The sequence below is a fragment of the Carcharodon carcharias genome, chromosome 9 (assembly GCF_017639515.1).
Source record: "Carcharodon carcharias isolate sCarCar2 chromosome 9, sCarCar2.pri, whole genome shotgun sequence".
NCBI classification, from domain to species: Eukaryota; Metazoa; Chordata; class Chondrichthyes; order Lamniformes; family Lamnidae; genus Carcharodon; species Carcharodon carcharias.
The window spans coordinates 120,957,451-120,984,242 of NC_054475.1; the positions used below are offsets into that span (position 1 = coordinate 120,957,451).

At 45.2% G+C, this 26,792-nt stretch overlaps 1 protein-coding gene across 2 annotated transcripts in view; it reads right to left on the minus strand.

The window, feature by feature from the left end:
- Window positions 1-26,792, minus strand: part of LOC121282022 (fibronectin type-III domain-containing protein 3A-like) — a 156,271-nt gene that overhangs the window by 73,995 nt on the left and 55,484 nt on the right. Inside the window, exons 2-3 of one of the 2 annotated variants that reach the window (XM_041195355.1) lie at window positions 15,377-15,508; window positions 9,223-9,312 (exon numbers count right to left, since the gene is read on the minus strand). In XM_041195355.1, coding sequence (XP_041051289.1) covers window positions 9,223-9,312; window positions 15,377-15,481 — 195 coding nt within the window. In that variant the 5' untranslated portion in view covers window positions 15,482-15,508. The remainder of the gene's footprint in view (window positions 1-9,222; window positions 9,313-15,376; window positions 15,509-26,792) is intronic. The other variant, XM_041195356.1, reaches the window with a different exon arrangement.

Here is a 26,792-nt window from a genome sequence, read left to right on the forward strand (position 1 = left end):
TGGGGGAACTCAAAACCCCTGCACCGACTCCCACCACTATTACCCCTGTCAACCTGCTGCAGTCCCCTGAACAGGGCCCCTCGGGGGTCACTGAAGGCACCTCCCTTGAGGTGGTGCCCGACTCAGAGACCCTCGATACCCCCGAGGTACCTTCTGGCTCATCGGGGGACTGCAACTTTCAAAATTTAAAAAATGTCAACGGGTCATTGGGTGGCGGCGAAAAGGAAGGCCTTCCCGCTCCCTCCCAAACCTTCGCACCGGGCGTCCTAGTTTTAGGTCAGGAGCTTGTCCTGAGCTCCCCGGACGACCCGGTGCCGGGAGGAGAGCGGGCATCAGAACTGCCGCTGCCCTCTGACCCAAAACGTTTAGAGGAGACCAGAGAGGACCCCTCTGGCCTTGATCCTGGGGGTGGGATCGAGGTACAGGTGGGGCCAGCTGGCAGCTCCGAATCAGCCCCCGTACTCAATGCGGGGGAGGGGTCGGAAGCTGGAGGCGACGACCTGGAGGAGGACGGGGTGTCCGTGGTGAGCACTGGAGATTACGCTGAGTCGCTCTCAAGCGAGGCGGTGGATCCCCTGGTGCCCTCCACTGACTCCCCCCTCATCCCCCCAAGGGAACTCCGGGACTTTTTGGCGAGTCATCGCGGTCGCCGAGACAGGGTTCAGTTGGCCTTGGACCGGTGGCATTCTTTTCCGCTGGTGTTCTGGTCCACTCGCGAGGCTCTCAAGTCTCCTGAGTTGGATAGGAACGCGCGGCGGAGGGTCCAAACGTTTCTCGCTGGGCTCCTGAAGGAGAGGAAGGACTAAAAAGTCCTCTTCTTCTTTTTAATGACTTAAGGTGAAGATTTGATGTACCTTTGACAATGAAGATGACTTTAGCCAGCCTCAACATCCGCGGCAGCAGGGCCGCACAGCGCAGGTTCCAGAACTTCTCGGTCCTCAGGGACGGGAAGTATGCGTTGTGCTTCCTGCAAGAAACCCATACCGTTCCGGGAGACGAAGCCACGTGGCTCCTGGAGTGGCGAGGGGGGGTCTACATGAGTCACCTAGCCTCCAATTCTGGCGGGGTGGCTATCTTGTTGGCCCCGCATTTTCAGCCGGAGATCTTGGGGGTCAAGGAGCCAGTGCCAGGCCGGTTGCTGCACCTGACTGTGCGTCGGGGGGGGGGCGGTGCTTCACTTTGTGAATGTGTACGCTCCCCTGGGCACGCAGCAGCAAGCGAGCTTCTTTGAAGAAGTGTCCACTCATCTCGGCTCCATCGACGCTGGCGAGTGCATCGTCCTCGGGGGGGATTTCAATTGCACCCTCGGGGTCCGGGACCGTCACGGTACCCCGCACTGCACGCGAGGTGTGAGTAAGTTGCGGGACCTGGTCAGGTCCTTCGACTTAGTGGACGTCTGGCGAAATCTCCATCCTGACTCCAGCGTGTTCACCTTTGTGTCACCTGGAGTCGGAGCGTCCAGACTCGACCGCCTTTACGTTTCGAAGGCGTACGTGTCCTGCGTTCCGGCTGCTTCTATACAGCAGGTTCCGTGCACGGACCACCGTCTGGTGTGGGCGGAGCTCACTTCGTTCTGCGCTCGGACGGGGTCCGCGTACTGGCATTTTAATAACCTGTTGTTGGAAGACCAGCGGTTCCTGGACTCGTTCCGTCGCTTCTGGGCCGGCTGGAGAAGGAAGCGGGGAGGCTTCCCCTCCTTGAGGCTATGGTGGGACGTGGGCAAGACTCACGTCCGAGTTTTCTGTCAAGAGTACGCGAAGGGGTTGACAAAGAGACGCAAATCCAGGGTCGAGGAGTTGGAGAAGGAGGTGCTCGACCTGGAGGCACGTCTCCGTCAGCCCGACGCGGACCCGGCCCTGTGGTCGGTGTACGATGAGAAGAAGGGCGCGCTGCGGGACCTGCAACTGGTCAGGTCTCGGGGCGCGTTCGTGAGGTCGCGGATCTGTTTCCTTAAGGAGATGGACCGTGGCTCTCCCTTCTTCTACTCACTGGAAAAAAGGCACGGGGTCTGTAAGCAGCTCTTTACGCTGCTGGCCGACGACGGATCCCTTGTCTCGGATCCGGAGGGCATCAGGGCCATTGCCCGAGATTACTACACTGCCCTGTTCTCTCCGGATCCGTCCAGTGAGGAAGCTTGCAGAGTTTTGTGGGAGGACCTGCCGCAGGTCGGCCCGGAGTGCGCCGGAAAGCTCGACTCCCCTATAAGTCTGGGGGGGCTGACCGGCGCACTCGACGGTCTTTCTAGGGGCAAAACCCCGGGACTAGACGGGCTGACTGTGGAGTTCTTCAGGGCGTTCTGGGACGTCTTGGGGAGCGACTTCGCGGGGGTCCTGGGGGAGAGCATTGCTACCGGGGAGATGCCCCTTTCGTGGCGCAGGGCCGTGATTGCCCTGCTGCCGAAGAAGGGGGATCTCCGCCTTCTTAAAAACTGGCGCCCGGTCTCCCTCCTCAGCACGGACTACAAAATCTTTGCCCGAGCCATGTCTTCTCGGCTCGGCACCGTGCTGGACCACATGATCCACCCTGACCAGTCCTACACCGTCCCGGACCGAACCATTTATGATAACATCCATCTGGTCCGGGACATCATCCACCATTCCCAGAGGGCTGGTCTGTCGAGCGCCTTCCTGTCTCTCGATCAGGAGAAGGCGTTCGACAGGGTGGATCACGAATACTTACTCGGAACTCTGCGAGCTTTCGGGTTCGGGACGCATTTTGTCGCCCGGATCCGACTTCTGTACACTGCCGCGGAGTGTCTAGTGAAGGTTAACGGGTCCCTGACGGCGCCCCTTCGCTTTGGGAGAGGGGTACGTCAGGGCTGCCCCCTGTCTGGCCAGTTGTATTCTATCTGCGTGGAGCCTTTCCTGCGCCTCTTGCGGAGGAGGTTGTCGGGATTGGTTCTGCGCGGGCCGGGCATCGGGGTGGTCCTTTCGGCTTACGCCGATGACGTGCTCCTTATGTTTAGTGACCCGGCTGACCTGCGGAGGATGCGCGAGTGCCAGGAGGTCTACTCTGCCGCTTCTTCTGCCAGGATCAACTGGGGTAAATGTTCTGGACTCCTGGTCGGTCAGTGGCAGATGGATCCCCTACCCGAGGAGCTCAGGCCTTTCACCTGGAGCAGGACCAGCCTCCTCTACCTGGGGGTCCATCTCTGCCCCGCTGAGGAATCCTGGCCGGCAAACTGGCAGGAACTGGAGACGAAAGTCACCGCTCGCCTGCGGCGCTGGACAGGACTGCTCCGAGTGCTATCTTACCGAGGTCGAGTTCTGGTCATAAACCAGCTGATCGCCGCCATGTTGTGGTATCGGCTGGTCACTTTGACCCCTCCCCCGGACTTTGTCACAAGAATCCAGAGATTGTTAGTCGACTTCTTCTGGGACAAAAGATTGCACTGGGTCGCTGCCGAGGTTCTGAGTCTCCCGCTTAGGGAGGGTGGTCAGGCGCTAGTGTGCCTACGCACACAGGTGGCGACTTTCCGCCTTCAGACCCTGCAGCGATACCTCTACGTCGAGCCTCCTCCTAGATGGTGTGCCCTGATGACGTATTTCTTCCGTCAGGTGCACGGCCTGAATTATGACGTGCAGCTCCTGTTTATAGAACAGCTGGGCCTCGGTGGCTCCTTGCAGGCGTTGCCCGTCTTTTACCAGGACCTGATCAAAGTCTGGAAAGTGGTCGCCTCGCGACGCAGCTCTCCCCCGTCAGGAGTAGCGGCTATCGTCAGAGAGCCGCTGCTCAGGAATCCGCCCCTCCGTCCTTTTCAGTGGTTGGCGGAGAGGAGGGCTGTGGCCGCAGGGGTGACCAGGATCGGGGACGTGCTGGGTGGCGGAGGACTGGGCTGGATGCTCCCGCAGGAGTTGGCGCGACGCGCGTCTGTGAGTGTCCAGGTCGCAGCCGATGCCATCCAAGACCTGAGAACGGTCGTGCTCGGACCCGACGTTATTTTGGGTCTTGAGGCGGCCCAGGTGCGCGGTGGTCTTCCGTCTGAGCGTTCCCCTGTTCGGACGGAATTCCACATTGGCCCCAAGCCCCGAACCCTCCCTCGGGTGCTGGTGCCCCGCAATATGAGCCGCCTCGGGGACATGCCCTCTGTGCCTTTTGGCACGGCAAAGAGGGGCTTTTTGTACGGACTGCTGCTGCACACCTTCCATTTTCTCGCCCTTGTCCGTCGCCCGGACACGCCTTGGCGTGCCTTGTTGCCGTCCGGCGGCGGAGGCCCCCGATGGGATGCCCTCTATGGAGGTGTCCTCCCCCTTTCTATCGGGGACCTGGGTTGGAGGGTGTTGCATGCAGCAGTCCCTTATAATAAGAGGATGCATAGGTTCACGGACTCTCAGGACACGTGCCCTTTTTGCGGTCTTGTGGAGTCCGTGGACCATGTATACATAGGGTGTTGTAGGCTGCACTCCCTTTTTAGTTATTTGAAAAACCTTTTATTGATGTTTTGTTTGCACTTCAGCCCCACGCTCCTGATCTATGGGCACCCGGTGCGGAGGGGGGTCGGGAAGGAGGAGGACCTCCTCGTGAACCTGCTCCTGGGCCTGGCCAAGTTGGCCATTAACAGGTCCAGGCAGCGGGCGATCGACGGGGGAGTCCCGCCCGATTGTTTGTCCCTCTTCCGTGGCTACGTTCGCTGCCGGATGTCCCTGGAGAAGGAGCACGCGGTGTCTGCTGGCACTCTCGAGGCCTTCCGTGCTCGGTGGGCACCGCGGGGACTGGGGTGTTTTGTTGACCCCTTTAATCACATTTTGATTTAAAGTTTGTAAGTTTCCTTTAAACTTTGTTCTTGGTTTTACAGCTGACCTGAATTAGGGGCTGTGCCTGATTTATCCCAATTTTGTTGATTTGGTTTTCATTTAAAAGATTATCAAGAGTTCAAATCTCATCAATGGCAAACAATGAAACTATGTAACTTTATCTGAAACAGATGGAAACATGTTTGTACTCGAAAGAGTTACACCTTAACTTCGGCTTGGCCTGAATAGCCAAGTGGTTATGGTATTGGGTTTGTAACCCCAAGATCAAGAGTTCAAATCTCACAATGGCAAACTATGAAACAATGTAACTTCATCTGTATAAACAGATGGAAACGTGTTTGTAGTCGAAAGAGTTACACCTTAACTTTCCTAAATCTGCCATTACGTCTTGGCGCTCCCCAGACATCCACAACAGAGGTGGAGGCAGCCTGCTGATTGCTTTGCCATGTCAGTGCTGACCTTGACGGGCATTCTCTGGGGGCTGAGATCTAGAGAGCTCCATCCTGCTTTCAGGGTCCTGCTGTGTGGCAGTGGCACCTTTCTCAGCCTGAGGAGCTGGAGCTGCTGAGGTCACAGGAGGAAGGGATTTGGATGGGCCGGGTGCACCCGGGTTTACTTGGACGTAAGGCCCTGGGGGAGAAACACCTGCTGAACCTCCTCCCTATGGGTGCCCAAGGGCCATCAAGGAGAAGGGGTAGCTGGGGTGAGATTGAGCTGTTCCGCAACCCTTTTGCATACACACTGTTGGAGGCCAACTATGGCATCAGCGATGGAGTTGAGCCCACGCAGATCAAGAGTGATGTCCTGGACAAAGAACTCCAGGTAGCCACCATCCTATCAGTGTTGACCTTGGTACGTTGAGGCTATCACCTCAGCCTGAAGGCAGCCGGACTCCTCCATTGTATCTTGCAATCTGAGAAGTGTAGCGCACATCCCTTTCTGATGTTCCTGAGCTTGCCTTTGCAGCTCCAGCAACTGTGATATGACCAAGTCCAGAGGCTTGTCATCTGATTCAAGACTCAGCAAATTTCTGGCCTTCAGCAATTCTCCAAGTGCCAGACACCTGGGAAGTCCCTGCAGCCGCCTGCTGTGGATCACACAGTGCGATATGCTCACCAGATTGTGATCCCAAGGCTATTCTTAAGCTAGGTCCCACCGAGGTGTCTCTCTCTGCACTTGTGGAGGGTGCAGGTGAGTGCTGTGTCGGGACCTCAAGGAGGGTGCCTTCAGATTCCTCTTCATAGGTTTCCTCAGGGCTTGATTGGAGGCCCTGGGTCATGGACTCTGTTGGCTGTTTCCCAGATGTGCCTGCGGAAGCAAGGGGATATAATTAGTGCATGGCAGTGGCCTGTGAAATAGGGCACACCATTCACAGCATGGTTGTCTGATGAATGTTGCATTACTGGGTGCTCACTTGTCACAGCACTGCTGGCCTCACCATTAGCATACCAACAGTCCAGATCATCGCCGGCCAGCTGGATGGCTCTGTCTTCAAAGTCCGTAAGGACCCTGATTTCAGACATACCTCCATCGGTCTGCGACCTCTCCCTCTTGTTGTGTGCCAGCACGTCCTGCGTGAATAGAGATGGAGAGTGTGTAAATAGGACACCTACCAGGCCAGGTGATAAGTATGCCGGCATGTGTGGGTGGTGAGTGGCCCCATGGACAGGATGAGGACAATGACTCTGAGTGCGAGAGAGTGAATGATGATGTCCCTTGAACTGGTAGTGAATGAGATCCCTGTGGGTGCATGATGAGCTTGAGTGTGTTGAGAGTGATGAGACGAGTGACTTCCCCTGGCGGGATGGGGGAAGATCATACTTCCTCTTGCAGCACTGGGTGACTATCCTCATCTGAAGGGTGCTGCCGCTGACCACAGCTGCCACCACCTCCAAGCCTGGTTGGTCACGCTGTTGCCCATCCAGTGGCCAGAGTGGGGGTAAGGAACATTGCAGCAGCCCTCCACGGCATCCAAGAGACACTCCAGTGACGCGTCACCAAACCAGGTGGCTGAAGTCTTTTTGCTTTTTGTGGACATCTCCCCTGCAGCAGTCATGGGCTGGAAGCACTGAGATGGCACCCAGCATGATGAAGTGGCGAGGTGGTGGTGTGGTGGGAAAATTAGAGCCCACCCGCCATGGAACCAGCATGTTTCCCGGGAATGCATAGTAAATGCAGCGGTTTGGGACGATATGGTGTGAAAACCCGCCATTGTGGCCGGCGTTGTTTCACACTTAATGCAAATCTGGGACGGTTCTGCCCAAGGCTGGAGAAAAGTGCAGAAAATATGAAATGAGAGAGAAACTGACACACAGCAAAGACAGAACACACAGCAACAGAGAAGAAAAGTTCTGAGAGACAGCAAATAACTGCGTGTGTGCATGCGTGAGCGAGCGACAGAGAACGTGTGCGCGTGTGAGAAGAAGTGAAGAGGAGGAATATTTTCCTTGCCCCTCATTTATTCTTCCCATTTTGCAATGCCATGAACTTTCTGAATCAAAAGGTCAAAAATCTCAAGCCATTTTTAAAATTCAATTTTGTTTATTTTATCTTCAAACCACAAAGATAGACATGTAAAAATGATATCCACCATAGGAAGATTGGATAAGATAAAATACTTACAAATAGATAATGCAGTTTATTTTAAAACTGGCAGCAAAAGACCAAGCTCCCTCCTCCACGTCCATCCCAAATGTCAGGTTAATTTTTTTTTAAGGCTAATTCTTACAGTGCCAGTTTAAAATGTAGGTATTGGCAAAGTTAAAACAAAATTGTCCTTGCCCCTAAAAACAAGTAGAACAATCACTGAAGCAATCCAAGTTATATGAAACATTTTGTATCTGTTGTCAGAAGTTACTCCTTGTTCAGACGAGATGTTCTTTTTAAAACACTTCACTGAATGTCATTCAATTCATGGTGGCATGCTGCAACATTTTACGAGTGATGTTCTGTATTTAACATTGTCCCAAACAGGATAAACATCCTTCTAACATTCACACAATGCACTACGGATTCCAATTCAGTATGTTTAAAGAAATTATTACTTAAAGCAAAAGATAACGAATTTATGCAACATTATACTATTCAGCAAATTTATAGCTTAAAAAAACATGCTAGGCTACAAAAACGGTTAATATATTGAAGTACCTGAATAATGACAAATCACACCTGGAAGGTCTGATGCTATACATTTTAGCGCTTAGTGATAAAAAAACTAAATCCTTTAACCATTTAATTTTGAATACCGAATACTACTTCCACTGCAGCCAATCCCTGACAATCAGATCACAAGTAGAGCCAGTGATAGGTGGAGATAACCAAAAGATGTCCCCCCCAACCTTAAACCAGCTTATATTTCACCTCTCTTCTATTTTTACTTAGTTCTGTTGAAGGGTCATTCGGACTTGAAACGTTAACTGTGTTCCTCTCCGCAGATGCTGCCAGACCTGCTGAGTTTTCCCAGGTATTTTTGTTTTTGTTTTGGATTTCCAGCATCCACAGTTTTTTGCTTTTAATTTAATTAACCTGTCTATATTCCTTTGTCCTACTCACAGCTTACATTCCCACCCAGCTTTGTATCGTAAGAAACCTGGGTACATTATTCCCAGTCTCTTTGTCTAAGTCATTAACATGGCTTGTAAATAGTTGAGGTCCCAGCACTGATGCTTTCTGGTTACGATTTTCCAAAATTCCCTAGATTCTAGAATAGTCCCAGCTGATTGGGAATTTACAAATGTAGCACCACTATTCAAGAGAGAAAGAGAGAATACAGGGAATTGCAGGCCAGTTAGCCTGACAGTTGTCAGTCAAATGTTGGAATCTATTATTAAGGAAGACTTAACAATTCACATAGAAAATCAGAGCATAATCAGACAGAGTAAACGTGATTTCATCTGAAGCAAACTGTGTTGACAAATTTTAGCCTTTGAGGGTGTAACTAGTAGGATTGCAAAAGGGGAGCCAATAGATTTAGTCTGCCTCACTTTCCAGAAGGCTTTCGATAAAAGTGCCACACAAACAATTAATATGCAAGGGCTCACAGAGTTAGGGGTAATACATGGAGGATTGGTTAACTGACAGGACAGAGTGGGGAATTTCCAAGTTGGCAGGCTGCAGCTAGTGAAATTTTAAATTGGGATGCAAGATTAAACAGAAAGATCAAACAGCGTTAAGCAGATTAATTGCAGAGCTTCACCAAACTTATGAATATATTTCAAATAATAAATCATCTCAAAGTACTTGTGGTTTGTTTTAACACAACAAACATCAGTGCCCATTATACAAAATTATAAGACAACTTAAGGAGTCTTTTATTGGACAGTACACTAAGAGACGAGACATTAAAGAATCCAGGCTGCTAGCCAGCATCATATTCATCTCCAACCTTTGACATAGGAAGATCAAAACATCCAAAACTGTCAATTAAAGCATGAGTCAAAGATACCGGTGTAATCTCCATGTAGCTGACCTGTTTCAGAACAAAGTCAATTTGAGAGTCACTTTCTTGCAGGACCCCAACGGGACAGGTGAACACACAAATAGTTGATCCATTGATAACCTTGAATAATAGTTAAATATAAAGGTTACTCATCCACCTTCATTGTGGCATTGGTACAAGACAGATAATGTGTACGCAATGAAAGACTACTTATAACAGACAGCAATCATATTTTGAAGTGCCCAGTATAGAACGACATCCAAAGTTACACACAAAGGCTCCATGACCAGAAAAAGATACACTAACCTGCTAATCATATACTTAAGTAATGCTAATAAACTCTCCTAAGCCAGATTCAAAGAATTCTTCCACCAACTTGGAACCAGCACTATTGTCCACTGTAATGTTTAGAAAAGCAACAGCAGTTGTAGGTCTACCACAGAAACATCATGAATAAAGGCAGTCACTAATTTGACGAGTATTGCAATAATTCCTTGTATATGTGGCAATGGCTATGAAAAATCTGATCACCTGTGCCATCCTCCGTATTTGATGGATAATAATTGACACAGATAAAGCAAAGTGTCTGTCCCTCAAGACTCTGGTGTAAGCTAACATTAGTCTGGACACAATTCTGAGCACGTAATTGATTTTCAGTGAGAGATTCTACAATTGGACAACACTTACTAAACAATTCCGATTGTGCTAAGAATTACGCTGCAACCAATTTAAGATTATCAGTTGGGCTTGTAACATGGCTCACTTACACATGCTAGAAGCTACATATATTCAAACACAGGAACCTGTCCTTTGCAGACAGAAGGGGCATGTCCACACAAAGCGCATTTTTCAACCAAACAAAAGGCTTGGGGGAAAGTCATTTGGAGGAGAGAGAGAGAGATAAGGACCCTGGGATAGGCAGTCAGTGGCACCTAGAGGATCTAGTCTATCCAGAGAATCTAACATCTAGTCTATACTTAAGTAGGAGTAAGGGTAAAATAAAAGCAAGCGTCCATATTCTTTTTAGTTAAGATATGTCTGGGAGCTCAATCCTATGATTTGTACATCCTGCGCTATGTGGGAAATCCTAGACACTCCTGGCGGTCTGGATGACCATGTGGGCAGGAGGTGCCTCCGACTGGAGCAACTCAAGCTCTGGGTTTTGGAGCTTAAGCGGCAGCTGGGTGAACTATGGTGCATTCATGAGGCTGAGAGGTTTGTTGATAGCATGTTTCAGGGCATGATCACCCTGCAGCTTAAGTGCAAGCAGAGAGGGAATGGGTGACCGCCAGACAAAAGAAGGGGACCAGGCAGGCAGTGAGGGGGATCTCCTGAGCACATCTCACTCGTAAACCATTTTTTAGTTTTGAAAAATGGTGAGAATGACAGTTCCTCTATGGAGGCCAGCCAGAGGCAAGGCCAAGGCACTGTGGGTGGTTCAGCTGCTCAGGGGGGGCGGGAAAGAGGTGTAGAAGGGCAATAGGGTGTAGGGGATTGGTTAGTGAGGGGAGGCGCTTCAGTGAGCATAGGCGTGACTCCAAGATGGTATATTGCCTCCTGTGTGCCAGGCTCAAGGATGTCATGGAACAGGTACAGGGCATTCTCAAAGGGGAGGGTGAACAGTCAGAGGTCATGGTCCTTGCCAATTGGTCCATGGACCAATGACATTGAAAATTAGGTCCAGCAAGCAGGCTTTAGGAATTAGGTAGGAAATTGAAAAGCAGGACTTCAAAGGCAGTAATCTCCGGGTTACTTCGGTGGCATGTAGTAGTGAGCATAAGTACAGAAGGATAGAGCAGATGGATGTGTGGCTGGAGAGATGGTGCAGGAGAGAGGGTTTGAGATTCCTGGGGCGTTGGGACCTATACAAGTTGGACGGGTTACATCTGAACAGGAACAGGACCAACATCTGCGCGGGAAGGTTTGCTAATGCTATTGGGGCGGATTTAAACTAAATTGGCAGGGGGATGGGATCCTGAAAAGCAGTTCAGGGGGGAGAGAAGCTGAGATGGAATTAGCAGTTAAAACGCTAGTGAGTGAGTCTGGAAGGCAGAGGAAACAAGGCTAGATAAGAAGTGAGCTTAGCAAGGCTAAATGGAATATATGTTAATGCAAAGAGCCTGAGGAATGAGACAGATGAGCTGAGGGCACAGATAGGGACATGGGAGTATGACATCATAGCTATGACCAAGATTTGGCTAGAAGAAGGTTAGGAGTGGAAGGTCAACATTCCTGGTTACAGGGTATCCAGACAAGATGGAGAGGGGGATAGAAGAGCAGGAAGGGTCACCAAGTCCAGAGAATCCTGAATATCAAGGGATATAAAGGTTAGGATTAAGGAAAAAAAGAGGATGCTTATGGCAGATACCGGAGGGCTCAATATGGCAGGGTCCCTAGAGGGGTATGAAAAATGCAGAGGGGAACTTAAAAAGGAAATTAGGAAAGTTAAGAGAGTGCATGAGAAAGCATTGGTAAGTAGAATAAAGGAAAACCTAAAGGGGTTTTTTAAAATATATAAAGGGTAAGAGAATAACTAGGGAAAAAGAGCAGGGCCAATTAGGGGCCATAGAGGTAATCTTTGTTTGGACCTAAAGACCTGGTTTCAGTCGTCAATGAATATGTTACATCAGTCTTCACAGTGGAAAAGGGCGTCGCAGGTATTGACATCAGGGTGGAGGACTGTGAAATATTAGAAGAAATTAACATAGAGAGAGAGAGAGAGAGAGGAGATACTGGCGGGTTTAGCAGCCTTATAAGTGGATAATTCCATGGGCCCAGATGAGATGTATCCCAGGCTGTTGAGGGAGGCAAAGGAAGAGATATCAGGGGCCCTGGCAGTAATTTTCAGATCCTCTCTGGCCACAGGTGAGGGACCAGAGGATTGGAGGACTGCTAACGTTGTTCCATTATTAAAAAAGGGAAGAAGGGATAGACCAGGAAATTACAGGCCAGTCAGTCTAACCTCAGTGGTGGGGAAGTTACTAGAAAAAATTCTGAAGGACAGAATATATCTGCACTTGGAGAGGCACAGAGTAAGCAGGGAAAGTCAGCATGGATTTGTTAAGGGAGAGTCGTGTTTGACAAATTTGATCGAATTTTTTGATGTGATCTACATGAACTTAAGTAAGGCTTTTGATAAGGTCCCTCATGGTCAAGAAAGTAAGAGCCCATGGGATCCAAGGCAAAGTGGCATGTTGGATCCAAAATTTGCTGAGAAGCAGGAAGCAAAGGGTGATGGTAGAGGGATGTTTCTGTAACTGGAAGTCTGTTTCTAGTGGGGTTTCACAGGGCTCGGTGCTGGGGCCCTTGCTGTTTGTGGTGTACATGAATGATTTGGACTTAAATGTAGGGGGTATGATCAAGAAGTTCGCGGATGACACAAATATTGGTAGCATGGTAAACAGTGAGGAGGATAGCCGTAAACTGCAGGAGGATATCAACGGACTGGTCAGGTGGGTTAAGCAGTGGCAAATAGAGTTTAAGCCAGAAAAGTGTGAGGTAATGCACTTGGGGAGGGCTAACAAGGCAAGGGGGAACCCTGTGAATGGCAGGACCCTGGAAAGTACTGAAGATCAGGGGGACCTTGGTGTGCATATCCACAGATCCATGAAGGTAGCAGGGTAGGTAGATAAGGTGGTTAAGAAGGGATACTTGCCTTTATTAGCTGAGGCTTGGAATATAAGAGCAGAGAGGTTATGCTGGAACTGTATAAAACGCTGGTTAGGCCACAACTGGAGTACTGTGTGCCGATCTGGTCACTGCATTATAGGAAGGATGTAATTGCATTGGAGAGGGTGCAGAGGAGACTTACCAGGATGCTGCCTGGGCTGGAGGATCAGAGATATGAGTAAAGATTGGATAGGCTGGGGTTGTTTTCCTTGGTGCAGCAAAGGTTAAGAGGGGCCCTGATAGAGGTGTATAAGATTATGAGGGACATAGGGCGGATAGGAAGGCACTTTTTCCATTAGCAGAGGGGTCAATAAACAGGGGGCATAGATTTAAGGTAAGAGGTAGAAGGCTAAGAGGGGAGTTGAGGAGAATTTTTTTCATCCAGAGGATGGTGGGAGTCTGACACTCACTGCCTGAAAGGGTGATTGAGTCAGACACTCAACATTTAAGTAATATTTAGATATTCACTTGCATTGCCACAGCCTCAAGTGCTAAGGGCCAAGAGCGGGAAAATGGGATTAGTGTAGTCAGATCTTTGTTGACTGGCATGGACACGATGGGCCAAATGGTCTCCTTCTGTGCTGTAAACATCTATGAGTCTATCCCCTGGTTCATTCCCTATGGTAATGCCTTGCCCAGAGTTGACTTGCCTAGTTTGAATTTGAACAGAAGCTTGGCAGTTAATTGTTCCCTGGTGCATTTTCCATGGCAACACCTCTTCCAGAGTCCACCTGTCAACACTCTCTTCTCATGCAGTAAAAATTCTTGTTCCCTTTACTATTGGCAATCTTGCAAACTGTGCTGATGAGTGCAAGACAAAAAGCTTCGACAGCACATCTCTTTCTTTCAGACATTTTTTTTTGTCCTTCTCCAATGACAGGAAAGTTCCAATGCAAATTAAGCTCCTTATAGACAAGGGAATTGTCATTCAAGACAGGTCCAAATGATTCTTCAGGGTTCAGGGTTCAAATTCCCAGCTTTGCAACAGAAGGGCTTGCTGTCGCACAAATGGCAGATTCAAGAGCAAGTTGAGGTCCATTCATGACAAAAAGAAGAAATAATTGTCATAAGTGTGGGCTCTGGCCTACACTGCCCCAAAGGGGAAAGTCAGCCTTATAATTAGCACAGTTGTTTCAAAACCAAAATCCCTCATAAGGGAAGCTTTCAAATGTTAAAAACAAGGGTCCTAATGCCTTTAAATTTATCACTCACCTGTGCCAGTTTATTTAGTGCATCACTGTAAGTACAACAATGCCCAAACAAGGAATTCTGATAATTACAAATAAAAAAGTTATTGGAACCCATTGAATTTCAGCCAAGTCTAGAACTAGGTGACACAATAAAAAGTAGGGGCCTCCTATTTAAGACAGAGATGAAAAGAAAGGGTCGTTAATCTGTGGAATTCTCTTCCCCATAGAGCAGTGGAGGCTGGGTTATTGAATATATTCAAGGCTGAGTTAGATAAGTTTTTGATCGACAAGGGAGTCAAAGTTCTAGGAACAGACAGGAAAGTGAAGTTGAGGCCATAATCAGAACAGCCATAATCTTATCGAATGGCAGTACATACTCAAGGGGCCAAATGCTCTACTCTTGCTCCTAGTTCTTATGGTTGAATTATAGCTTTCAATTCTCATTAAAATTGTAATTTTCTACAAATTTTAGTACAAAGTACTATAACAGTCTTCATTGGGTTTAATGGACTACAACTTACTGCACATCCATAACTTCCAAACAGCTTCAGAAAGTAGCAAACAACTCAAAATGTTTACAAAAGCAGACTAATAACTGCTCATTTTTATTAATTGAATTATATCTTTTCCTTATATGTTGTACATTTTTTGGCTCTGTATTTTAGGTCATTCTTAGAGCTAAGCCTTAATTTTCTCTGCCAAGGAGAAGTATTCACTGACCTTCATACCTAGTCTAATGGTCCTTGGTAATGAGCTAAGGAAAACAAACAAAACAACCTGTCATGTGTTTCAGCTCTCGGAAATTAACTTGCATCTCCACAAGATTCTCTTTTCATCTTTAAAAATGGTGGAGGGTCACATCGGACCCTGCTTTAAAAAATTAAGCAAATTTACAAAATAAAAGAACAAATGCATGTATATACTTGAAATGTGGGGCTTAGTGCTTCTCAAACCAGTTAACCATCATATTGGATTTATGGTGTAAAAGTACAAGCAGCTAGATATTGATTATTTGACTGAATTAAAGTAACTGTTACCAAGCTTAAAAAACAGAACTTAATATTTGGCACAAGAACTATTTTGACACAGACATTGTGATACAAAACAAACATAATATTTAGACAGAAGATTACATAAAGTGAATATACACCTGGGTTTGAAAATCTGACACCCAATTAGGAAAGCTTACCCTTGGAGTGTTTACTGAATAAATCAAGTTTTGTTATTTTGGAATAAACTTTGTTAGTTTCTGTGTTACGTTTAGATGAAGTGAAGCTTTCAAATTCTAAAATGAAAGGTCCCAATGCCTTTAATTTACCACTCACCTGTTGTCCGCTGTCCCCATTGACTATATGAGGTAGAAGTGGAACTTCATTCATTAGAGCTGATTCCAGCGGAGGCTGTTCTGCCATTATCATGGGAATGCTCATTCATTGACAGCAAAACTTTTCCTCTCCCTGCCAAAGAAGCACAACAAATTGATAATATAAGAAGTAATCGCAAAAGTAAAAAAATTGACTCTGAACATCTATTCAAAAGTATCAATTGCTCTTTCAGAGTTTTGTTACTATCGTACAAAAGAATCAGAAGCTTTTGCACATAAGGTTCAGGATATCAATCTCCAAATAAAGGTTGTGACTCCATCAGTAACATCTTGCTTTCCACTGCCATAAGGTCCCAAGGTATAGATAAAGATGACCAATTAATTAACATTAATTCTGCCATCCTAAAAGACCCAACATTTTTCCTTTTTTGAATGTAAATATCTCAAATAATTTCAATGTTTTGCCTCTCAAGACTCCAAAGTCCACTGTAGGTATTGATTATTTGGTGTGAAGAGTTTCCTGACACTACTCATAAACTTAGCTTTTACAAATTTGCACCTTGTCCTACTCTATGGTTTAGTTTGTAGTGGTGCTCCAAATTTATCTTTTGCCAGACTACTTATTAAATGTTTCAGCTCTATAAAATCAGCTCACAGCTCCCTCCTTTTCAGGCCAATCGGTCCAATCTGCTTTTTCTTCAGAATCGAGTTCTCTGCTACTAGGGCCCAGTGACTTTTATCTGAACCACCTCCAGGGCTTGAATGTCAGAGTATTAGAATGTCAGAGATCACAGATTGACACAATACTATAAGTGTAGTCTGGCCAGAGTACTCAGCATTTTAAACACAATTTCCTTGTACTTGTATTGTGTCTTGGTTATTAAAAACCTTTGCAAAACAGCAAAGGTTAATCTGAAAAGAATTCTTAAACCTACTTAACAATGGCAATTGGAGTTTGGAACACGTCAGACTACCAGTTGCCAAAAGCAACTTGCTAAACTAAGAGAAAAAGAAGTCAGGCTAAAGGAACCCCAACCTCTGTGTACTTAATTTTCTCTTTCAACATTTCCTTTAACGGATATTATGAGCTAAACCAATTTCACACTGCCTTTCATGCCACTTTCAACTCCACTTCTTAATCAATGCAATGTTGTAAGACATTAAGCAGTAAAGAAAGTAAACTGTTTAACCAACCCTGCAGCTTTGCACAAATCAGTGAGCAAAAAGTGGGCCAAAATTTTAAATGGTCAAAAATACATAATGTCAGTGCCCATCTCTCGCTGACATTTTGTACACTTATGCTGGAAAATATTCAGATAATTCTTCTTAAACACTGTGATCCCCAAAGGTAATAAAACAAGACTTCAGAGTATTCCTCCATCCTTACATCAGCCTGATTATGCTGTTATCCACAGCTACTTTCATCGCTCACTTCTGGTAGCATTTTTCCTCACACTTAACAAGGAAAGACAGCTAAGAGAGCTTAGCAGAAAACTTCATTGATCAGTGACAAATGAAATTCCATACAGACAAATACAAGGCACTATTACAAAAATACCTGGAAAAACTCAGCAGGTCTGGCAGCATCTGCGGAGAGGAACACAGCTAACGTTTCGAGTCCGAATGACCCTGTTCTGTTGAAGGGTCATTCGGACTCGAAACGTTAACTGTGTTCCTCTCTGCAGATGCTGCCAGACCTGCTGAGTTTTTCCAGGTATTTTTGTTTTTGTTTTGTATTTCCAGCATCCGCAGTTTTTTGCTTTTATCAAGGCACAATTAAGTCATGCTTGTGTCAAATTTGTCGAGGATGAAGTTCAGGAGAGTAGTTGATCAGTCATTGACCATGTCATGAGAGAGTTGGCACCAAGTAAAATCAATAGGGTATTGTGCTTAAACCCCCTTCAGTCATGCTGAATGAAGCTGTACAGTAACCTGGTAAAGCAACCATCTGGTGCATTGCACAAAGTAGTCAGTGTGACATGTGGAGGCCAATTTTGGCAGGGAGGGAGCACTGAGGAAATGCAACAAAACTGATTCCTAGTGTTGAAGCTATGAAGAAATGACTTGATAAGCTTTGGCTTTTTAGTATTAAAGATAAACCTGAGAACATCTTCTATGGACACAAAAAAACTTAAGACAGATAACAAACCCAAAACAATGCTTGTATTAAAAGCCAAGGAGAGCAGAAGTGCAGGGTTACAAATGGCAAATTTAAAACAATCAGGAGTATTTCTTTCCCAAGTAGATCAACAGCTGAAACAAGTGAAGAGTGGTTCAGCTAGGGCACTGAATTGATTTAACAGCCAAATGTAACAATGGAATTACAGTGCTGGTATTCTCAAGAATCAGATAAAATGGGCTGAGAGCTTTTTTCATCTGTACCAAACTTAACAAGTGCTCCCCTTTACACCCAAGATTCTACCCTTATATAAAAAAACCCTGACATTTATTTAGTGCTTTTCACAACCTCAAAGGCCTGAAGTGCTTTCCAGACAATTAAGGACGTAAATGTTTTGTAATATATAGAGCCATGGTAGTCAATCTGCGCACAGCATGTCCCCACAAACAACCATGAGTTAAATGACAAGATAATGTGCTTTGGTAATATAGGTTAAGGGATAACTTTGGACCAAGACACCAAGAACATTCACCTGTTCTTCTGAGTGGTGGGACCTTGTGCGTCCAACTTGGAGGGTGGACTGGGCCTTGGGTTTCTATTTTTTTTCAGTTCACAGGATGTGGGCATTGCTGGCTAGATCAGCATTTATTACCCATCTCTTGAGAAGGTGGTGGTGAGCCGCCTTCTTGAACCACTGCAGTCCATGTGGTGTAGGTACACCCACAGTGCTATTAGGGAGGGAGTTCCAGGATGTTGGCCCAGCGACAGTGGAGGAACGGCAATATATTTCCAAGTCAGGATGGTGTGTGGCCTGGAGGGGAGCTTGCAGGTGGTGGTGTTCCCATGTGTCTGCTGCCCTTGTCCTTCTAGATGGTATTGGTCATGGGTTTGGAAGGTGCTGTCTAAGGGGGCTTGGTGAGTTCCTGCAGTGCATCTTGTAGATGATACACACTGAAGAAATGACTTGGATCAGCTTTGGCCTTTCAGTATCAAAAATATCTCACTTGAAAGACAATACCTCTAACAGTGCAGCATTAAAGGGACAGCCTGAATATGCTCAAGTGTCTGAAGTGGTGCATGAACCCATAATGAGAGGTGAGAGTGTTACCACGAAGCCATTATCTCCTGAAGGCATTAACACAAGCTGTTTACTTTATGTAAAAGGAAGTCACGTATGTGACTAGAAATACCATGTTTCATGTATGGCCTCAACAAGGATGTTGATCTGTGGGGAGGCACTATGGCTAAACTCAATCAAACAGTAACTAAAAATGGGATTCCCAATTGATTATTTTACTCCTTGTCCAGGGCCAAAAGCTGTACCTGAACTCAAATGAATTAACCAGGCGAAGATTGATTGCTGGAACACAATTCCTTTCAAGCAGAAGTATAGTTGTATAATTCCCACATACAGACAATATGTCATCATCACAGAATTGTTATAATGCAGCAGACCAGTCGACCTGTAATATGCATAAGTGCTAAGACTGTATCCAGTGCTTGCCAGTTACATAAAACACTATTTGTCTATATTTAAATGTGAGCAGTTCTATGCACCTTACAATATATTCTTCGCAGATGAAATTAGAAAAACACATAACATCTACTACCTACGAAAAATTACAAAAAGTTACTAAGGTTCCAATTCCTCGTTAAGAATTTTGCAACAATTAAAGACCATTTCGGAAATATCAGCTTCTAAAAGGGCAAAGCACTGAAGAACAAATCTTCAGTTAGAACTTCTCTCCCATACAGTTTTTAATTACTGCAAAATCCAGGTGATTTTGTAAAAGTTCATTCCTGAGATGTGGGCATCGCTGGCTAGGCCAGCATTTATTGCCCATCCCTAATTTAAGAGTCAACACCATGTGGGTTTGGAATCACATATAGGCCAGACCAGGTGAGGACAGCAGATTTCCTTCCTTAAAGGACGTTTGTGAACCAAATCAACAATGGTTTTGTGGTCACCATTTCCAGATTTTTAAAAAATTGAATTCAAATTTCACCATCTGCCATCATGGGATTCGAACCCTGGTCCCCAGAGCATTACCCTGAGTGTCTGGAATGAAGGTCATTGACTCGTCCTTTTTAATTCTGTAACACTTCCAGCAACATAACAGGCTTGCTATAAACATTAACGGGGAATCCCAATTAAGAAATACGGCAGTGATTGTTATTCAGGACCGCCACCCTCAAAACTTTCTAGTCTTTTCTCCCTTTAAGCTACTGCAAGCCTGCCTCCAACAGAACAAATACTAAATTAGTTAGTTATGAGGATGATCCCAGAAATTTCAACAGTTAAGTGCGCCCTAATTTCAGTCATGCCCAATAAGAAAATCCAGGTTGGCGTCACTCATTAGCCAAACTGATTGCTGATCTTTTCGTGCTACATGATTACTACATTATCACAAGTAATCCCTCACTGTTTCCTAAACTCAAACTATATTGGACTGCCTCCTAACCCGTTTGTATATCTTATAAATACTCGCAAATCTCAGAGCAGGGTAATAGCTACAATCCAAAGTAATTATATTCCAATTTCCAAATGCAGGAGTCAGGCCCCCAATTATTCAACTGCAAGTTAATTATAAAGTCGCCCATCAGGATGCCTTTAGAACAAACTAGAAAGTGAATGCACGCAGGTGAAGGTACATTAGCATGCAAAGAGGGTACTCAGTTTTGTCACTGCAGCAAGTATTCTCTTAGGAAATTAAAATGGATTTTGCAATTATGTCCCCAACTGATACTTCTGCAGGTGTAAATTACTTTTCTAATGGGGATTATTCTGCTAAACGCAAGATCATATGTTGCAGTGCAAATGGCCATATTTCAAGCTAATCTTATAATTATAGCAAATTTGAAACCCAATTAGTTGCAGGTGCTTTATCAGAACAAGAAAGATTTAAGGATTTAGGAGAAACACCTGAGGATTTAACCAGTATACTTTGTGTAGTCATTTGGTAGCACAGAACTTGAGTGTTGCTTTTCATCTTGCATCATCAGGACAGATTCGCAAGAATACCAATTGCAAAGAGAACAATTTATACTGCATGAGTAGTGTGTGCTGATTGGTTGGCAAGTGGACTCTTAGTAGAGGCATTGCCAGGGAGAATGCACCATGGAACAGTTAACTGCTAAGCTTTTGCTTAAATTCAAACCAGGCAGGTAGACTCTGATAGGTCAAGGCACTGCCTTGTGGAACGAACCAGGGAATGGCTGTCCCGTAAGCTTTTCTCTAGTTGAAAAAGGCGCAATACATGGACATGTTCCTTCTCAGTATCCTATCATTTCTGCTCCTTCTCAGTATCCTATTATCTCTCGTGCATTTTCTTGCCTTGTTTGCCCTCTCAAAATGCGTTACATCACTTCTCTGGAATGAGTTCCATTTACACCCACCTGATAAATCCATTGATATTCTCAGCACCCATGGCTAAATTGATCTGAAGATGAAGGGGACAAAAGATTGGTCTGCCCAGTACCTAAAAAACCCCCTAACTACTCTGGTTCCTGAAATTAACTCAAACTGGTCACAGGTGCTCATCAATCTGTGAGTTATCATCCCTCTCTAAAGCCCATATCCTTCATGGAGTCAGCAAAAGGTTTGTTATGACACACAAACAAGGCAGAGAAGAGAGGACAGCCTTTCCCGATTCCTACCCATTGATTAAAACTGTGATGTTATTGTAGTGCAGTTGAATCCAACTGCGGATTCTCTTCCCAGACTGCATTTTGGAGCACACATCCATCATTAACAGGTGCAATATTCTATTGAAGGTCTTTTCCTAGTCAAAGCTGATTAGACAGGTGTCCTGACCTTCCTGCCCTGAGTAGTGCAAGATTGTTCTGCTGGGTACATTGCAGATCTGATCTGGGTGGATCACAGCTCCACAGTAGACTTGATGAAGTGGCAAAGACCTTGCACAGAATTTTATAGTCAACGTTAAGCTGTGAGATGGGTCCTAATTTCTAATCTCTTCCCTTTCCTCCTCCTGTTTGTAGATGGTGATAATGCCTCCCCTCAGGAATTCTGGCATGTCGCCAGCTGGAAGCATACTTTGTGGGTGAGATGTGATCTAGTCTCAGAGTCAAATACAACTCAGCGAGTAAACTGTCACTTCCAGAAGTTTTACTTGCCTCAAAGGACTGGATAGTATTTGCCTGCTCAAAAGTTAGTGGTTTATCCAAGGCTCTCCTGCCTGCTGTTGTTTAAAACCTCAGGGAGAGGACACGAAAGGACTGGGGAGGCCATTGATGTTTGTAGGCTTTACATTGTGCAGCTTAGCATAAAAGGCTTTGTTGATCTTAAGTACATCTGGCTGTGAAGATGTTACCAAGTAGACATCTTCCTTCAGGCTGCGGCTCAGCATTCTGTGTACCTTTTGAGATAAGGAGTGCAAGCATGTCTCATCCTGTTCCACTTGGAGATCCTCACTGACAATGATCCCCCATCGACTGCAGCAGGAGCAGATTCTGCATGCTTTTCTGGAGTCCGGACATTTCCCTCTGTCTGTCCCACAGGCTGTCTGAGCATCTCAGAGAATGAATCACCTCTTGATTGGTCACTATAATGGCTTCCCATTGCATTGGGGAAATCAAAGAGAGGTTTCAAAATATTCCAACTTTTATAGTCCCTTTTGAGTTCCTTGATGTTTTCTGGGCCACTAGTTTCATAATCAGCTTCCAAATCTTCCTGCCAACATTCCAATCTTCCTATGGGTCAGCCAGCAGAAAGTAGTGAAGAGAGGGCCACACTGGCATAATGTCGTGGTGTCAGTGGATCTTGCCATGAATACTTGGGACACAAACAAGAAGTCCGTTCTGGAATAGATGAACCAGTCTGGTCTCAGCCAAGTGTATCTATGCAGTACCCTGCCTGCAGGATTGATGGCACTCTGTGGCTTGGTGTATTTTACCACTTCCACAGGAGTCCAATTGTGGCAGTTTGTTGTTGGCTCTGAATTGTCTAGCCACAATCGGTGATCCAGCTGAAGTCACCACCTAGAAAGAATGGCAAGGTACCCTAACATTGAAACACACGTTGCATGTTAATAGATGCAACCTTCACACCCATTTTAAAAATACATGATTCATAATCCCACCAAAGTATTGTTATATTGCTCCAAATTTAAATCTGATTCTGCATCCCTGTGATCTGCCTGAACTGTTTCACTATACCTGGGCTGAGGTACAAGCCCCGGTTTCTTCTTGGGGATGTTGGCTTGCTGGGTTGGCATCGGCAGCAATGTATAAGGGGAATAAGGAGAATAACCTGGGTAAACCCTGACTGGTATTCGATTTTCCCTTTTCTTAAGCTGTTCCACATCAGTGGCTAATGCTGCTCCCAGTTTCCTGGAGTTGGTGCTTGTCTGTGTTGCTGTTCCTGGCATTCCAGGGCTGGTACGCGCCGGACAGGTTTTTGCTGTGTTCTGCAGCTGAGAGGTGTTTAATGCTTTGTTGTTCTTGGTATTTTGCTGTTTATTTTAATGACAAGAGTGGCTTGTTTTGCCTTGCCCTTCTTAAACACACGAGCAGAAGCTACTGACTGTCCGGAACATAAATGACCTTTTATCATTTGTCTTGGCACTGGCAACAACTCTTGCATTTCTCTGGAATTTCCTCTTGTTGGTTTTCCTCTTCACAACCTGCCAGCCTTGCCATTTTCCCACTGCTGCCCATTTTCCAAGGATGCGGTCTGCTTGATGAGGAGTTTAGGGCACAGTGTTGGAGTTTGTTGGCCTGCTGATGCACCTTTTTTCTGATATTTATCCTTCTGTGTGTCCTTCTTTCACATGGTTTCTTCACAAGGGCTTTGTTTGGCGGTGGGATGGTGTAAGGATTGTTGGTCTCCTTTGCGAGGCTTCATTCGCTGCTCCTTCCTTGTATACTGCCGTGATCCTCTTCATTGCATTGATGTTATCGCACAATGGATTTGTAAAAAAATGTACCAACATCACATCCTTTCTGATGCAAAATCTGCCACCAGACCTTTTCAACATGTAGGTGTGCTTTCTTAGTGTATCTATTCAAATTACGTTTAGACAGACAGCGTGGTGCCAACTGATGGTCAGTGATACAATTCTGTCATTAGCAAATGACAAAACATTATGCAGCGTCATAATTTTTTTTCCTTTTCATTTAAAACATCTGTGATAATCTGTCCATATCACAAAGCCTAAATGTGTTTCTTCTGCCCTGATTTGCATTTCTGTAATATTCTAAAATCAGTCTAATCATATGAAGTGAATAAACGACTTTTTAATTTAATTCAGGCAAATAAATGAAGATATTTCCCAGCATCCTGTACCTGAATAAAAAAACAATTAATAAGAGGAGGATCCAAAGTAATTAAGCTTCAAGCTATAATATGCTACAAATCTAATATTCATATTTAGTTTCATATATTCTCTTAAACCTTCAGCCAGCCCCAGTGTAATACATAAGGGCATGTTAAAAGAGTGATGTCTCTGCAGATCCATGCTGTCCGAGTCAAACACAGTCTTATACAGTGTATAGCTCTAAATTAAGTAAATGTACTGCTAAGTTAGAAAAATTGAATACATAACTCAAGTGGCACATAATAGTAATCCTTGTTTGAAAATATAATGTGACTATATCGAAAGGCCACAGAGTTTCAAAATCAGAGTCTCTACAAACACCCCAGAAATTCCACAAATTTATTTCCAAGGTGTCAGCAACAATTCAGAAAGCAGCATGAAGACCATGGGTTAAGTGAATCAAGAGTAGCTAACAGGTAAATATCAGGCCAAGCAAGACAGTCTTCTGGGATGAACATTGTGTACCAAGAGTTCTGTTGTACACAAAAGTGAAACAGGTGAGAATATGGTCAGGTGGAAAGTACCCCATTAACAAACATTTTGTCAATGCTCCTCATCAGAGCTCAAACATAAATATTGACCGTTTACTTATCTAGTATAATCAGGTATGGTAGCATATGGTTATGTTACTGGACTAGTAATGTAGAGGCCTCAACTAATGATTCAGAAACGTAAGTTCAAATCCAACACAGCAACTGGGATACAAAATTAGATGCACAGATAAGCTGCACAGATAAGCAGCAAGGACACAAAAATTCCATACAGGGACAGGTTATGTGAGTGGGCAAAAAGATGGCTGATGGGCTATTACGTACGGAAATTTCAGATTATTCACTTTGGTAGGAATAATAGAAAAACAATGTTGTAAATGGGAAGAAACTATTACATGCTGGCATTCATGGGGATTTAGGTCCCTTTGCACAAGAAACACAATGTTAGCATATAGGTACCGTGAACAATTAGAAAGATAAACAACATTGCCCTTTATTGCAAGGGAATTGAAGTACCAGAGCAAGTAAGTCTTGTTGTAATTGTACATGGTTTTGGTGAAACCATGCCCAGAGCCTGATGCACAATTTTAGTCTCTGCACCTCAGAGGCTTACAAAGGTTCACTAGACTGATTCCTTGGATGACAGGGTTGCCTGATGAGAAGAGAATGAGCAGACTATGCCTACACTCTCTGGGGTTAAGAAGAGAGGTGATTCTCATTGTAACATATGATTCTGAGAGGGCTTGGCAGGGTAGATGCTGAGAGTTTACAACTGGGCAGCACGGTGTCAGGATAAAGGGTCACCCATTTCAGACTGCAGATGAAGAGAAATATCTTTGTTCACTATGAGTCTTTGGAATTCTCTACTCCAAAGGGCTGTGGATGCTCAGTCATTAATTATATTCAAGGTTGAGGTTGATAGATTTTTTTTGGACTGGGAATCAAGGAATCAGGTAGAAAAGTGAGGTTGAGGTCAAAGATCAATCAAGATCTTACTGAAAGGGAGAGCAAGCTCAAGGGGCTATGCAGCCTCCTGCTGCTCCTAGCTTTTTTTTTTATGACCCAAGAGGTTTAAAAGCTGATGAGAGGTTTTGGTATAATAGGTAGAAAAAAATGTTCCCTCTGGTGGGGGGTCAATAACTAGAGGTCATGGATTCAAAATAATTGGCAAAAGATGAAGAGGAGAGATGGAGACAACTTTTTCACTCAGGTTGTCAGGATCTGAAATGCTCTACTTAAAAAAGTGGTGGAAGCTGATTTCATATATAATTTTGAAAAGGAGTTGGACAGGTACTTAAGGATGAGGGACTTAAAACGATTACAGACAAAAAGTGGGATGTGGAACTAAGCATGACTAAGCACCAGCACAGGCATGACAGGGCCTTCTGTGCCATAAATTCTATGATACCTAGCCTTATGCCACTTTGTTACTCACTCCTTATGCCCATTATTAAATACTCCTCTTTAACATGAAACTATTCAATTCCCTTTTTGAAAGAACTCAGACTGCTTCAACAACAGTTTGTGGCAGAGAATTCCACATTCTAACCATCCTTATGTAAAGCTCTTCAACAGAACTGTTCTGTTGAAGAGTCATGCGGACTTGAAATGTTAACTGTGTTCCTGTCCACAGATGCTGCCAGACCTGCTGAGTTTTTCCAGGTATTTTTGTTTTTGTTTTGGATTTCCAGCATCCGCAACTTTTTGCTTTTATCTTATGTAAAGCTCTTTTCCCTAATTTCTAAGTGAGATGCTGCAATCATTTAGCATGATCACATAGCCAGTCTTTGATCTCAGAAAAGGTGTCAGACCAGTATTTCCCCAAAGGAGTGTAAAAAAATCAGTAGGCAAATCAATCAGTGCAAGTGTTGTGTTTTGTCCAGCTATAAAAAGTTTATTGAAGGACAAACTTGGACACTGTACTTCTCACAAACGCTAGCCTAAAAGGGTAACACCGGCCAGGCCAACTGCTGGCCGTCTGAGCTGAGTGACGAAGTATAGGCGGGTTGATGCAGGGAAAGATGGGACAATGTGTTGGGAAAAGAAAGTTCAGGATCAATCACACAGTAGCCCTCACAGCAGTCAATAGAATGGGTAGAAATTATATGAAAACAACTCTACAAGAAATTCATTGACTTAAAATAAATCAATCTGACAACTCTTGTTAAGCATTTACAATGGCGCCTCACACTTCAGCATTTCTTGTCAGCACATGGGACCCAAGAGAAAGTAACAGGGTTAGATTGAGGTCTGTCTGCAGGCATGACCCAGACCTTCCTGTCCCTTGCCATCTCAACAAACCATCCTGCTCTCATGCCCACATGTCGGACCTGGGCCTGCTGCAATGTTCCAGTGAAGCCCAAAGCAAAGTGGAGGAACAGAACCTCATCTCCCAATTAGGCACTTTTCAGCCTTCCAGGCTTAACATTGAGTTCAACAACTTCAGACCATGAACTCTCTTCTCTATCTTCA